Source organism: Nyctereutes procyonoides, unplaced genomic scaffold, assembly GCF_905146905.1.
Source record: "Nyctereutes procyonoides isolate TBG_1078 unplaced genomic scaffold, NYPRO_anot_genome, whole genome shotgun sequence".
Classification (NCBI taxonomy): Eukaryota; Metazoa; Chordata; class Mammalia; order Carnivora; family Canidae; genus Nyctereutes; species Nyctereutes procyonoides.
In genome coordinates this window covers 10,649,347-10,665,713 of record NW_026575139.1, presented here as the reverse complement: position 1 = coordinate 10,665,713, position 16,367 = coordinate 10,649,347, and the positions used below count along the sequence as shown (strand labels likewise).

At 35.4% G+C, this 16,367-nt stretch overlaps 1 protein-coding gene across 1 annotated transcript in view; it reads right to left on the bottom strand.

The window, feature by feature from the left end:
- The window catches only part of RPS6KA5 (ribosomal protein S6 kinase A5), a 173,607-nt gene that overhangs the window by 37,798 nt on the left and 119,442 nt on the right, over positions 1-16,367 (bottom strand). Inside the window, exons 6-7 of the mRNA XM_055304445.1 lie at positions 8,375-8,458; positions 6,357-6,460 (exon numbers count right to left, since the gene is read on the bottom strand). Of these exons, the coding sequence (XP_055160420.1) occupies positions 6,357-6,460; positions 8,375-8,458 (188 nt within the window). The remainder of the gene's footprint in view (positions 1-6,356; positions 6,461-8,374; positions 8,459-16,367) is intronic.

Sequence of the window (16,367 nt, the reverse complement as noted above, 5' to 3'; positions counted from 1 at the left end):
GGGACTATGGCTTCTTACTGGAGGAACTGTTCATTGACGAAAAGGAAACCAGATTTTCTGGGGACTACTGGATTCTGGCTCTAAAGTGACACTTATTCCAGGAGTCCCAAACATCATGTGGCCCACCAGTCAGAAAAGGGGCTTCTGGAGGTCAGGCTTCACCTGACCCATGGAGTTTCACCTCCATCTCATGGTGGCTTCAGTGGGACCCTGACTCCAACCTGTGGTTTTCTCCCTAGTTCCAGAACGCATAATTGGAGGAGACATACTTAGCAGCTGGCACAATCCTCATACTGGTTCCCTGACCTATGGACTGAAGACAGTAATAGTGGGAAAGGCAAAAATGGAACCCATTAGAACTGCCTCTACCTAGGGAAATAGTCAAACCAAAAGTAAGATTGAGTTCCTGGGGGACTGCAGAGGTTAGTGTCACTATCAGAGACTTGAAAGATGTAGGAGTGGTGATTCCCACCCACCCCTTGCGTATTGGCCTGTACAGAAGACAGATGGATCTGGAGAGGACACTGGAGTACCATGAATTTAACTAGGTGTGGACTTCAACAGCAGTGCTATACCAGATGCGGTTTCATTGCTTGAACAAATTACCACCACCCTAGCACACAGCTATTCATCTGGCACATGCCTTTTTTCTCCACCACTGTCCGTAAGGCCCATGGAAAGGAGTTGCTTTCAGCTCCCAAGGCCAGCAATGTACTCTTATGTCCTCTGTCAGGGGTATTTCAACTCTCTGGCCTATATCAGAAATTACTTTGTGAACCTCCTGATTGTCTTTCTCTTCTTCATCACACTGATCTCTTATACTGATGACCTGATGCTGACTGGACCTGGTAAGCAAGTAGCAGCAACTATTCTAGACTGGGAAGACATGTGTAGGTCAGAGGGTAGAATATAAATCTAACTAAAAATCAGGGACCTTCTAGGTGAGAGATGTCTAGGGCTCCAGGGGTATGGGATACTATTTCCAAAGTGAAGGATAATTTGTTGCATCTGACCCCACCTACAACTAAAAAGAAGAGCGATCTTTGGATTTTGGAGGTCATACATTCCTCATTTGGGAGTATGACTCCAGCCTGTTTATCAAGTGACCGAGAAGCCGCTGTTGAATGGGGCCCAGAACAAGAGAAAGCTCTGCAACAGGTCCAGGCTGCTGTCCAAGCTGCTCTGCCACTTGGATCTATGTTCCAGCAGATTCCATAGTGCCTGACATGTCAGTGGTAAATAGGGATGCTTCTGGAACCTCTGGCAGGCCCATAGTGGTGATTTACAGTATAAACCCTTAGGATTTTGGAGCAAAACCGTGTTATGTTCTGCAGATAACTACTCTCCTTTTAAGAAACAGCTCTTGATCTGCTCTTGGGCCTAAACAGAGACTAGACACTTAACCATGGGTTCCCAAATTCCATGAACCCTGAGATATCCATGGGTATTATCTGTCAGCAGCACTCCATCATCACATGGTGCCTGAGTAGGTCACGAAGGCACCAGAAAGTTACATGAAAAAGCAACCCAGATGCCCACTTCTGTCTCCTAGCCTTTATCTATGGCTTCATGGGTTGTTCCCTATGATGGGTGACAGAGGAAGAGAAGACTCAGGCCTTGTTTACAGATCATCCCACATCATCTGCAGGCACTACCCACAAGGGGACAGCTGAAGCAGGACAGCAACCTTCTGGCACATCCCACCTTCACATGGTGAAGGGAAATCTTCCCAGCAGACAGGACTTGGATGTTCATTTTGCTTGGAAGGAGAAATGGCCAGATATGCAATATTTTAATGACTGATGGGCAGTGGCCAATGGTTTGGCTGGATGGTCAAGGACTCGGAAGATTAGAATACTGGTGACAAGCAAGTTTGGTTGCCAAAGATATTTGAGTAAGAGGTATACGGATAGAACTCTTTGAATGAGGAGAAAAAGGTGGAGATATTTGTGTTCCATGTGGATGCTCACCAAAGGGTAACCTCAGCAGGGAGGATTTTAATAATCTCTTATAGAATAGGATGATCTCTTCTATAGATACCAGTTAGTCTCTTTCTCCAGTCCAACCTTATTATCATGCAGTGGGCCATGACCAAAGTGGCTGTGGTGGTAAGGAAAGATGTTATGTGTGGGCCTAGCAACCTGGACTTCTGTTCACCATGGCTGACGGGGCTATGGCTACTGCTGAGTGCCCAATCGGCGAGCAGCAGAAACCAACACTGAGTGCCCAATATGGCACCAATCCCCAGGGAGATCGGCCAGTTACATGGTGACAGGTTGATTACATGGGCCTGCTTCCATTATGTAAGGGGCAATATTCCATTCTAACTGGAAATAGATGCTTACTATAGACATGGATTTGCTTTCCCTGCATGCAGTGCTTTTGCCAAAACTACCATCTGTGGATTTAAGAAGCGCTTTATGCACTGTCATCGTATTCTATGCAGCATGGCTTCTAATCAAGGAACTCTCTTCATAGCAAAAGAAATGTAGCAGTGGGCCCATGCTCATGGAATTGACTGGTCTTACCAAGCTCTCCACCATCTTCAAGCAGCTGGCTTGACAGGACAGTGGAATGGCTTTTTGAAGAGACAGTTACAGTGTTAGCTAGGCAACAAAATGTTGCAGGGCTCTAGCAAGGTTCTCCAGGAGGCTGTAAATGCTCTGAATCCACATCCAATGCATGGTGCTGTTTCTCCCATACCAGGATTCACAGACCCAGAAATCATGAGGTGGAGTTGAGAGTTGCACCACTCACTATTACTCCCCAGTGACTCACTGGCAAAATGTTTGCTTCCTGTTCCCATGACTTTATGCTGTGCTAGCCTAGAAGTCTTGGTTCTAGGCAAAGGAATGCATCCACCAAGAGACAAACAATAAATGAGTCCATTGAGTTGGAAATTAAGACAGCCACCCAGCTACTTTGGGGTCACCTCCTGAATCAATAGGCAAAGAAGGGAGTTCTGGTGCTGGCTGGGGTGATGGATCCTCACCACGGAGGGTAAATTAGACTACTTACTCCACACTGAAAGTAAGGAAGAGTGCCAGAAATACAGCAGATCCCTTAGAGTATCTACTAGTATTACCATGTCCTGTGATTAAGGTCAACTGAAAACTAACAACCCAATCCAGGCAGGAGAACTAAAGGCCCAGATTCTTCAGGAATGACTGACTGGAACATTCCACAAGGTACTTGCTGAAGACAAAGGGAATACAGAGCGGGTAGCAGAAGAAGGTAGTTATAAATACCACCCACGATCCCAAAACCATTACAGAAATTGCTGTATTTCCTCCGTATTTTGTTACGAATATACCTGTGTGGGAATATGTGTGCATAAATCATTTTAATATATTACAATATGTCTTTATTGTCTTTCCTCTCTTATTCCTTTATTATGTAAGATGTGTTGACTTTATATCATGGCATTAAGTATTGTTAATTTTTTATGTAAGGGGTTGGTGCATTTCCTATTGTATGCAGGATAGGAATATCATGTTTGGTATAATTATGACCTTGTTATTGTTTTTATTTGGAGATTAAATACAATTTAAGGAGATGTGCTTGGCTGCCAAACTGACAAGGGGTGGATTTATGATGGTTAATCTGCAGTGTCACCGGACTGGGCTAAAGGTTGCCCAAATTTAACACTGCTTCTGGGTGGGTCTGTGAGGGTGTTTCCCAATGAAATTAACATCTGAATTAGTGGACTCAGTAAAGTAGAATCCTCTTCCCCGGGGTAGGCAACAACTAATCCCTTGAGGGCCTGAATAGGAAAAAAAAAAAAAAAAGCAGAGGAAGAGAGGATTCCACCCTTGCTGTCTGCCTGCTTAATAAAGGATGCTGGTCTTCAGCCATTAGACTGGGATTTATACCCACAGGTTCCTCTTATTCTCAGGACTGGGTCTCTGGTTTGCAAGTGGCAGATCCTAGGACTTTTGAGAATCCATAATCATGTGAGCCAATTCCTTGTAATACATATATATATATATTATATATACATATATACATATATATGTATATATATATACATATATACATATGTATATATATATACATATATACATATAATACATATATGTATTATATATACATATTATATATACATATATATACATATACATATATATACATATAATATATACATAATATATATATTAATATATATATATGGTTATTATATTCCTTATAACACGACAAAATAAATAAATTTATATATAGAAGAGAGTTCTGGTGCTGGCTCTACATACAAAAACCCGAATGGTTTTGTTCCTCTAGAGAACCCTGCCACAGTCCGGCTCTTTATTTGTAGCCATTCCAGTGAGTACACAGTGGCATCTCCACTGTGGTTTAGTCTGCATTTCCCTAAAGACTAACGATGTTGGTCATCTTTTCACGTGCTTATTTGCCACTCATAGATCTTCTCTGGTGAGCTGTTAAAATCTTTTGCCCATTTCTCAAAATGGAGAATTTTGAGAATTTTTCAAGGGGAGAATGTTTCCCCCCTTGAATTTGGATACTTCCTTATGTATTCTGGACACCAGTCCTCTATCAAATGCAGGATCTGCCATTTTCTCCCAGTCTGTGGCTTGTCTCTCCACTCTCTTGGTTTCCTTCAAAGAGTCCACGTACTTTTGATGAAGTCCAATTCACCAGTGTTTTCTTTTATGGACTGCACTTTTGGTGTTGTATCTAAGAAATCTTTGCCTAACCCAAGGTCACAAAGATTTTCCTTTATGTTTTCTTCCAGAAATGTTGTAGTTTTAGATTTTACATTTAGGTCTATGATTTATTTTTAATTTTTCTTTGAAGTATTTATTGAAGTTTATTTCTTCTCCCCATATGACAGTGGTTCTAGCATTTGTTGAAAAGACTATGTTTTCTCCACCAAACTGACTTTGCACCTTTGTAAAAACAAAAACAAAACCAGTTGCCTCGATCTCTATCTAAATAGTTTCTGGGCTTTCTATTCTAGTTCATTGATGATTTGTCTATCTTGATATGAACATCCCAGTGTCTTAATTATTGTAGCTTATAAGCCCAGAAATCAACTTTGGTCTACTTTTTCAAAGGCGATTTGACTATTCTAGGTCTTCCGTGTACCTCTATGAATTTTAGGTTGTCAACTCCTACTGGAAAACTAAAGCCTACTTGGGGTTGGGATTGTGTTGAATCTAGAGATCAGTTTAGAGAGAAATCACATCTGAACTATCCTGAGCAGCTCTCTCACACAGGTGTGCTTATCAGTACCTTCATCGAATACCCTAGGGGGTACCTTCTGCAAGTCTCCAAACCTCTCTCTGACTCTGCCCTGCAAGCTCTAGCTGCCTGGGGCTTCCCAGAATCCTAGATCAACCTCAACTCTGCCTACGCATCCCCTCCCTGCCCTGCAGCCTGGCTACTCTCTAAGGCTGTCAGCTGGGCAATCAGAGGGCTCACCTCATTGATTTTCGTTTCATTGGCCTTCACTGCTAGATGTTCAGTGTCTTCAATACTGGTGTTTCATGTATTTGACTCATTTTAAAAACTGTTTCAGGCAGGAAAGTTAATCCAGTCCCTGTTATTCCATCTTGGTAAGAAGTGGAAGTCTCAATTTTTAATTTTTAATGTCAAATCTGTTCTCAGAGTTACAAAATTCAAGTAAAAACAGGACAAAAACATAACTAGTAATTAGTATAATGTTTTAACACTGTTTATTTGTTCATTAACTCATTTCATTCCAAAAATATTTATTGAGTTCTGCATGGTAAGCACTGTGCTGGCACATGAACATACTGCCCTGAAGATCAAAGCCATACGTGCTTCTTGCTCTCACAGAGCTTACAATCTAGTGGGACAGACTTAATCAAATAACTATGAACACAAATGTAACACTGCAATTGTGACAGCTGCTATGAAGAAAAGAATAGGATAATGCTACTACGATATCCTACAGGAGGTGATTTTATGGTGTTTGCTTCTATTGAGCCTATATATCCATGAGTTGAAAATATCACTACTGCTTCTTTATTTGCAAAGGACTTACATTCAGCATACAGTGGGAAAAAAGTGTCCAACAAAGACACTTCTCAATATGTGATGTACTAGGTAAAGACAATATAAGAAGTGCTTTGGAGCACACAAACATTTTGACACTATCCTTATGAGAAGAATTAAGATCTAAATGGGTGTATAAAATATAAAGAAATGTAAATGTTATATATCTATATTCTATAAGAATATAAACGGAAATTTACCATTTGAACACTATTTTGTCTATCCTCATTTAAAAAATTATCTTTTCTATCAGCCTTAATTTCAGAAATTTGGTAAGTTCCTTTGAGAAAACAATACATTTATTTTATTTTGTTAAGTCTTACCTAGATATCTCAGCTTGGGAATTTTTCTCGCCATCGACAGTGAAAGGAGATGCTCCAGTTAGTAACTCATACATTAGAACACCTAAACTCCACCAGTCAACTGCCTATAAAACAATAATGTCATTTCTATAAGAAAGTAAAATGAACAGAATAAAACTACATGTTTGAAAAATATTTTAACAAAAAGATTTTGTATCTAGCTTTCTGTGTAAGTATTAAATGAAGCACATGCAAGAAAGACATTTAGAAACAAATATCCCAAGTATTCTCAGGATAGAATTTAAACACAGCAAAGTCAATCAAGGGGCTGACAGTGTTTTCATTATTTCCTAAATCATTAAGTAATGGTTTTACTTTGGTTAATTTTTAAATACATCATTTAAATTTTTAAGTAAAACCTTTAGACTTATGATAGGAAAAAAAAGGGAGCACTCTGCATTTTTATTATTTAGGTTCAATAAATATTATGAAATTCCTTGAACTTAAAGGACAAAAATTTTTAAAAATCCCAACTAAAAGTATTATATTTTCAGAATCACTTAAAACAATTCTTCTTACAGAAACTATCAGTATATCTTCATTTGTGTGACTCTTGGTTCTGGGAAGCATGAAGATACTTAAAATAATATAAAATAAAATGAGATCTGAATTGGAAACCAATTTATAAATATAGTTACCTGAACTGAGAGCATAGTAATTATACATAATTTAAAGAATCCTGATATATTGAAAATTAGTTATTTTATAATTAGGCAAATAAAGATTTCAGTATCTGTTGAGTACATAAGCTTATATCAATAAGATATTAACTGGATGCTAAAATTTTTAACCCTGCTTCCAAATTTCAGGACAAAGGTTTCAGAGAGACAATGCGAAATTTATGAACTTAGAGCCATTTCAAAGAAAATACATAAGCATGACATATAAAACATAATCAGACAGACTGCAACTGTAAAAGGAACAGTGTAAAGCCAAGTACACTGATAAGGACTTTGCATATTGTGTCACATTTAATTAACTCAAAGACATCAAGGTGTTCCATGAACAGGAAAGAGTATTTATTGACTAGCTATATCCTGGACCTCAGATATGCAGGAGTTATAGGAGGTTCTATAAGATTTTTGTCCCTAAAGTTGATTACATTAGGTCTTAGAAGGTAATTTTCAAATTTTAACAGTTATAAATTCCTAACAAACTGTTGTGGACAGTAGTTTCAAAGAATACCATGGAGCAAATGAAACCAGCAATTCAGTTATTTTCTTTTTACGACCAGTTTTACTGCCCCCTAAGTCAGGATCCTCAGAATGTTTTGTGGTTGCATTTGAAGCCAGCTCTTAAGATGATACAGATTGTTGATTCCTAATCATACAGTCTGAAACCAATACCACACCAACTTGAAGAACAGGCTTTAAATATATAATTGGGATGAGCACTGGGTGATATACTATATGTTGGCAAATTGAATTTAAATAAAATATTTAAAAAATAAATATGTGATTAGTCATTAATAAGGAGACCAAAGATTCTCTACACTTAAGATATCTGGGCTGAATATGTGGGATTTTGAAAGGGGATGAGGGCAAGGGGAAGATGAAGAACAAAAAGTAGTCAAAATTCTTTTTTGGGGAAAGTTATTCATACAGCAAAAGCACTGAGATGGCACTGTACCTTTTAATATAATAAGAAAATATATGTGTCCTAGATTTTATAACAAAACTACTTAAGACGCTTCTTCTACAGTCTTCATTTGCAGAGGGCTGAGGAAAACAAACTTGGACTATCTTGAGTGTAGGATTTTTTTCTTTCTCCAAGGATTGTTACAATGCTTATTTCTGTTGAAGAGGTAATCAACACAGTCTATCTTTTTCCTGTAAAACACTAGGTATCATGTGTTCACATATGCAAAGCAAAGGAGAGAAAACAATACCAGAACAACGGCTCTATTGAAAAGATTGGACTTAGGGTATTAACTAAGTTCTAATACATATTACAGAGCTGTAAGGAAGTGTAGAACATACCTTGTCATGTCCTGAATCTCCCCCTCTGACAATATCCGGTGCCATGTATTCAATAGTCCCACAAAAGGAATATGCTCTTTCAGCCTTAAACAGTCAAACAAAAAGGCATTTGATTTCAAACCACAAAAGTGACAAAAAAAAGTCAGTTTTACCTGTTAGTGGTGGAGATACATCCCAGTAGAAAAGCAGTGGTAGAATCCACTTGACAGACTATCCCCCTCCACTAGGACAGACCACCCCTTATACAGTGAGTCCTGTCTAAAGACTTCCCATGACTGACATCCTCCCATCCATCTACCCATTCAGCCACTCACCCGTCCATCCACACACCTGTCCATCCACCCATCCATCTACCCACCCACCCACCCACCCATCCATCCACCCATCCATCCATCCACCCACCCATTCATTACTTTTTTTTTCAGTATGTGCGTGTATTTCAATTACTGGTTTCTCACACCACTCTTTTTGTAAACTTCAAAACTGTCCTAGTTGGGTTATAGGAACTGTCTAATATGTTAGTACTTTATTTCCAGATAGGCAAGATTGGGAAAACACTGGGAAACATTAAGGGAAAAAAGAGGCCAAATCCTAAGAAGGGGGATAGGGAACCCAAACATGAAAAATGACCCCCCAAAGTTTTTCCTACCTTATTTTGTTTAGATTTGGCACTGCCAATCATATGTTTAGAAATAATGAGCAAATTTGTTTTTTATAAAGACTCTCTTAAAGCAGTTGAGTCTCTTTTGTAGAGCTTTAAAAAGGTCTAGATGTAAAAATCTGAATTTTTAAATGATGTGTCATATGACTCATCTCAATGAAACAAAGAAGAGTATATATCTAAATTATTATACAGATACATTAAATAGGGAAAAAAGAATTCCTCTTTAACAAGATACATTCATATGGCTGTATCTGAAGCTTTTTAAGGCACTTTGGTGCCATCAAAATATTTTACAAAATTACTTTAATGGAAACTTTTCAATTTACACATTACTCTTCTTCTATCAGCAAAGTTTTAAGAAAAATACAAATTCCCCTAATTTACCAATTTCAAAAGTAAAGAACACTACTCTAGCAATGTTACAGAATTAGTAGAAGACCTTTACTTTATTAAGGGAAAGTTAAGCCAGAGAAAATAAATATAATAAATTTATTTAAACACTTTGGTAACAAATGTATTAAAATTACTTAACTATAATATATATGTTATATAATTATATATAATTATAATATAATTAATGTTACATAATTCATTTCTTTCTTTTTATATGCTACACATGCTGAAACATTACTAGTCCCTAGAAACTAAAAGAATTTACTTATGCTTATATCTGCATAAAATCTTTTTTGTTACCTAGCAGAATGTTATTGAATAGCTAATATAAACCATATGTTAAATGTCATTATCTCTCTGCTTCATCATTTCAGTACCAAGTGGTAATTTTGTATCAAATTACTGGAAAAATTGAAGCTAAATAAAATTGATTCCATTTAATTTCCAAATAAAAAATAATGAATAATAACTTTATTAGACATGCTTAGAAAAAATGTGTATATTGGGAAGCATTCATCTATTTACTGAATTATTAAAAATTCTACAAAATTTCTTTAAAAAAAACCCAAACTTCATAAAACCAGTTTTTTTTAAGCTAATATACTATTTATTATGCCATAGACTTTTTTTGGATAAGTAAAAATCACTGTGTTGCTGATGTACAGAATCATGAAAATTACTAAGTCATAGTATTTATTATTTGATCTCATCTTTAAAAGATACCTTTAAAAAAAAAATAAAAGATACCTTTAAAACATTATATTCTAAATCAAGTTTAGATATACTGAAAAAAAATAAAAATAATTCTCCAAACGGGTTTAGGAGTAAAAAGACAATGAGTTTTGACTGATAGCTTCTCTAGATTTTATTTATTTAGAAAACTAGTCTTATTTTTTTTTAATTTTTTTTTTAGCAAATATAAACTTTCACTTCCATCTACAGGGAGCTCCATGTCACAAACTATTTTGAAATTATACATATTTCCTTGTAAGTATGAGACAATGATTAAACTTTACAAGCTGAGGATCATGAAAGTATGTACCCTCTTCTTCAAAATACTGGATATTCATATGTTTAGTGTAAAGAGGGCAACGAACACATAGATCTTACCAATTAGTAGAAAGGTCTGATAGTCACTACCAATTCCCATGTCTTCTGTTCTCTGACAAAGAAAACTATGCAGCTCAGTTCTTGATTGTCTCAACAGAGGGGAAAGCTCAGAACCATAGTAAGTCACAAAGATATTTTCCAACTTCTCTGTGTGATTTTTGAGCTCTTGTACTGGGTATGAAATTATAAATGATTTATATTACTTTTGAAATTTCCTAAGAAATTTAAAGATGTTTTTCTTTTTGTCTTTTTTTTTTTAAGATTTTATTTATTTATTCATGAGAGACCCAAAGAGAGAGAGAGGCAGAGATACAGGGAAAGGGAGAAGCAGGATCCATGCAGGGAGCCCAACATGGGACTCGATCCCAGGACCCCGGGATCATGCCCTGAGCCAAAGTCAGGTGCTCAACCACTGAGCCACCTGGATGTCCCTTAAGCTCCTTTTAATTCACTTTAGCTTCTGTTTTGTGTTTGTTTGCTGTGGTTTTTCGGGTATAGGTGGTGGAAGGGAGCAGGTACTACCTATATTAGTAAATATCTATTTGACTGAAATTCCAGGGGATAGAAAAATTAAAGCTTAAGAGTTGAGAAATTCCTGTTACTGAGAAATAATAGCAAACAAAGCATTTCTTACATTTCTGTGTTACTTTAAAACATTGCCATTTTAGCCTCTTGCAATTCTGTATCTGCTTCCTCTTCCTCTGCCCTAGTGGAAGTGCTGCTCCCTCTGGGTTTTAACTTAGAGTGTATCAGCCTTGATTTTCTAAGAATTTATCCTTTATTTGTAAATCTATCTCTAGTTTACTTTCCAATTTGTGTTTCTCTGCCAAGGAAGATGCATGTCATCTGGACTGAATACTGCATGACTTTCAAATAATTCTACCAAGAAGATGAACTGATGAGGTATGAGAGGCAAAGGTGAGTAGTGGGAGCAGGAAAGCTTTCTAGGTAATGTTTTATGAACTATGATATAAAAAGGATAGGATACATAGCTAAATTCTATTGTTTATCATTTGTTCAAAATATCTTTATGGTAACATTCTTCTCAAGGAGGCAAGGCAATCAACCTATTTAGCATTTAAATCCACACTACTTTATACACAACATTACTGATTAAAGCTAGCACAGAGTCAAAAGATTGTGAATGTTAAAAGATTGTGAAAGATTATTCAAGAATTTCCTTGAACATAAAAATGGCAAAAGCTGGTGTGTGTGTGCCATCCTGGCAGATAATACAGAGTATTCTTGTGTGCTAAGTGATCAGCTGATCAAGGAGGTTTCACTGTTCCTTAGAGAGAAAGATCAGATAGCACTGGACAAAAAACTGATTTCCTTCCAAGGAAGAATCCAAATACAAACTCAACTGTCAAATTCTTAAGCATTTTTCAATAAATACTAGATTAAATCATTCCTACCTTTTATTTGCCAATGTTTTATTCTGATCTTATTTGCTTATGATAAATTTGTAAGTTATATATAAACTTACTTTCCATCCTGTATTTTTCCCTATCCTAATTTTACAAATATCACAACAAATATCTAGAAATGTTTGATTTTTAAACGAAGTTAATATAGCACTGTTAATCATCTATGACTGTGCCCACAAGAAAGAAGGGAATCCCTAGATGCCAGCCACGAAGAGAGTGCAGAACACCAGTGAGGTAGGCATATGACCTATGCTTTGTGGTAGCTGCACAAAGGGAAGGTCTTATCTTAGAAAACAAACACATAAATATTTCCCCTTGTGAAATCAAATCCCAAGGCTTGTGCCTCTTGGAGATTTGGGACCTGAATTTACTCTCTCTTCCATAGTATGGGCAAATGAGAAAATCTGGTCAACATGGTGCTACTCTGGAACACACAACAGAACCAGAGAAATTTCCGCAACCTAGCTGGACCAGGGTTCACGTACACACAGCCCTGGAATCTCAAAATTACTAAGTGAACTGGACTCCCCAAACCATACACAAGAGTTATCTGAAATACTAGAACAACAATCTATAAAAGATTGATATTTTATAAAAGATGAAAGACATTAAGGAAAATAACCATAGGGAAGATTAGAAAGATATGAAAAAGCAAACAGAACTATATAAATGAAAAAAATAGAGTAATGAAAACCAGACTGATTAAACAGAGTAGACACAACTAAAGAGAGAATCTGTAAACTGGAAGATACATTTGCGAATATATTGCAAAAGTCCCAAGGAAACTAAATAAAAATATATTCACGGGTGGCAAATTCCTATTTCTTAACTTGAGAGATGGTTAAGAAGTGTTTGGCTTATAACAATCCCCTAATCTGTATATTTATTTTGCTTTTGTTTTTATATATGTTTTATCTCAAAATAAAAAGATACACCAATCTATATAATAGATATATCTACGACAGCTACATTAACAATGAATATGCAGTGCAAAATAAGGCATTTTAAGTCAGAGAGAGTTTACTATTCATTAATTGTTGTTAAAAAAACATCTAAAGGATGTACTTCAGAAATAAATTGAACTCACAAGAAAAGAGTTAAGTTGTAAGAAGCTAAAGTGAACAGAGAAAACATAAACATGAGAGAAAACAGAAACAAGTACTGAATTTATAAAATGAAAATTACAGAATGATTAAATTGGGGAATATAACACAACGTGAGACTAAATAATAAGTAATAATGACTCAGAAAATGAGATGGATAATTGAAGTTAACACATTCTATGTTCTTGTAGTGGTCATGACAATTACAGACATAATGTAAGTTAAAAATTTCTGGGTAATAACCACTAAAAGAATAGAAATAGAGTATATATAACTTCTAGACCATTAGGGAGAAATGAAATAAAGAAATCCTAATAATCTAAATAGGAAAGGAGGGGGAAAAGCAAAGAGAAATTATGATAAAGAGAAACACATAGCAAGATAAGAGAAATAAGTAAAAAATATATCAGTAATCATAATATACAGATTTAACTCACCAGTTAAAAGATAGAAACTCTCTGGATCAAAAACAAAATCCAGCTATATGTTATTTACAAAAGGCACACCTAAAACATAATGACAAAGAAATATTGAAAGTAAAGAGATGGAAAAAGATATATCAGACCAGCCTAACCAACAGAAAGCTGGAGTATTTTTATTAATAGCAGGAAAATAAACTTTAAGGCAAAAAGGATTATTAAAATTAGGAAGAGTCATTACGTAATAATAAAAAGAACATTTCACTAGGGAAATAATACTATTCCAAGCCTGAATACCCTCAATATTTTTTGAAAAGTCTTTAACTATATAAAGCAAAAATAGAGAGATCTTCAAGTAGAAACGGACAAATCCACAACTGTAATGGGCATTTTAACATATCTCTTTTAAAACTGAACAATCAAGCAGGAAAATAATTAGTGAAGCTATAGAAGATTTGTATGATGTTTATGAGAATACACAAAACTTTATATAACAGAGAATACACAATCATTTCAGGCATACATGTCATATTTACATAAATTAACCATGTAATAGGTCACAATGCAAATATAAAGTCCACATAAAGAAAATCATATATAGTTTGTTCTCCAAACAGAAAGCAATAAAATTAGAACTCATTTATAAGAAGACAACCAAAAAATCCTATATATTTGAAAACCTAAAAATCGATTTCTAAGTAATTCATGGCCCAAAAAAACCACACAACAAATATTAGACTATTAGAATAATAATAAACACATGCCATATGTTAGAACCTGTGAGATATATCTAAAGCTGTTCTTAGAAATTCGGTTTTATTAAAAATTAAATATTAGTGAGCTGGAGGTCCAGCTTAAAAGTTTAGAAAAGGCATACCGAAGAAAAACTCCAAAAAGTAAAAGAAACAAAGTAATAAAGGAACATCATCAAATAAATAGAAAAAATGAGGAGCTTGACAAAAGTTATTTCTTGGAAAAGACTAATGGGCAAATTTCTAGCAAACTGACCCAGAGAAAAGGGAGGAAAGTTACAGATCAATAATATTAGTAATTTAGGTAAATTGAACACCAATAAAAATTAATTTATTAAAAAAATAATAATATTAGTAATTTAACAGGAAACATTACTACACTCACAATAGAGATTAAAAAAATAAGTGAATTCTATGAACAACATGATGCCAAACAACTTTAAAAAGACAACATATCATTTTCTTTTTTTTTTTAAGATTTATTTATTTATGAGAAACACACAGAGAGAGAGAGAGAGAGAGAGAGAGAGAGAGAGAGAGAGGGGCAGAGACACAGGCAGAGAGAGAAGCAGGCTCCATGCAGGGAGCCCGATGTGGGACTCAATCCCGGGTCTCCAGGATCACACCCTGGGCTGCAGGCGGCGCTAAACCGCTGCGCCACCGGGGCTGCCCCCCCCCTTTTTTTTTAAAGATTTATTTATTCATTTTCTATAAAAATATAACTTGCTAAAATTGACTTAAGAAGAAATTGAAAACCTAAATGTTATTATAAATATTTTTAGAGAACTATGTAAGTATTTGAAAAGCTACTCACACTTACCTATAAAGTGGGAAAAAAAGGAAAAAAATATACACCCTGATAGTTACAGAGGTGCAAATTCTGTTGTATTTCAACAGAAAAAATCCTATTAATATAACTCAAAACACTAGGTGATTAAAGAGAAAAACCGTTAAGAATTTCTTTATGTCAATAAACAACTAAAAACTAAGAATATAATTTAGCTATCAAAAACCTAGAGTAAATACCATACTAAATTATAAAACCCAAGGTACATTGCCTTGAAGTAGAAAAGAGTACACACAAATAAAAGTAGGCAAAACAATGAAGACAAACTAAACCATCCATCCACAAGCACACACAAAATAAAAATAAAAAGAATCACAAAGATATAATAAAGCCATCATTATTGACATAGTGGTTCTGATTTTATTCTTTTAATATAGTCATCTATATAAAAAATCCAAGTAAATATGTAAATTAGTGGACTATGAATTCAGCAACATTACTATGTACAAGATCAACAACATTCCTCTGTGTTGCCTCAAAAGTCATAAATAGTCTAATTTTGTAGATAGGAATAAAATTATAAAGTTAACAGAAATGAATCTAATAATATAAGTATAAAGCATTACATAGAAATAAAATATTTTGAAGGAAATAAAAGATAACTAAATAAATGGGAAAGTATGAATATTCATTTATACTAATTGATAGGAAGATTAAATATCCAAAGTTCACAGTTATTTCCAAATTAATTTATAAATTCAATTCCATAATTTACATGGAGGAATGAAAGATCAGGAATAGAGAATATAGTGAAGAGTCAGATGAAAGGAGGAGAGAATGGTAGGATAAAAATAAAGAAAAGATTTCACCTTTCCAGATTCAAAACTTATTATAAAATCATAGCCTTTGGGATCCCTGGGTGGCTCAGCGGTTTAGCACCTACCTTTGGCCCAGGGTGTGATCCTGGAGACCTGGGATGGAGTCCCACAACTGGGTCCCTGCATGGAGCCTGCTTCTCCCTCTGCCTGTGTCTCTGCCTCTCTCTCTCTGTCTCTCTCTCTCTCATGAATAAATAAAATCTTTAAAAAAACCATAACCTTTAATATTTTTTATTTTGATTCAGAGAGAGGCAACTAGACCCATGGAACTGAAAGAAGAGAAACAGGAATAGAAATGGGCTCACAGGAAATAGACTGTACAGGAATTTAGCATATGACAGAAGTTGCTTTTAAATCAGTAGGGGAAAGACTGACTATTCAATGATAGTTCAGTCAACTAGGTTAATCTATAAAAAGAGATAAAATAAGATCCTCATTTTGTTTTATACACAAAAATTAA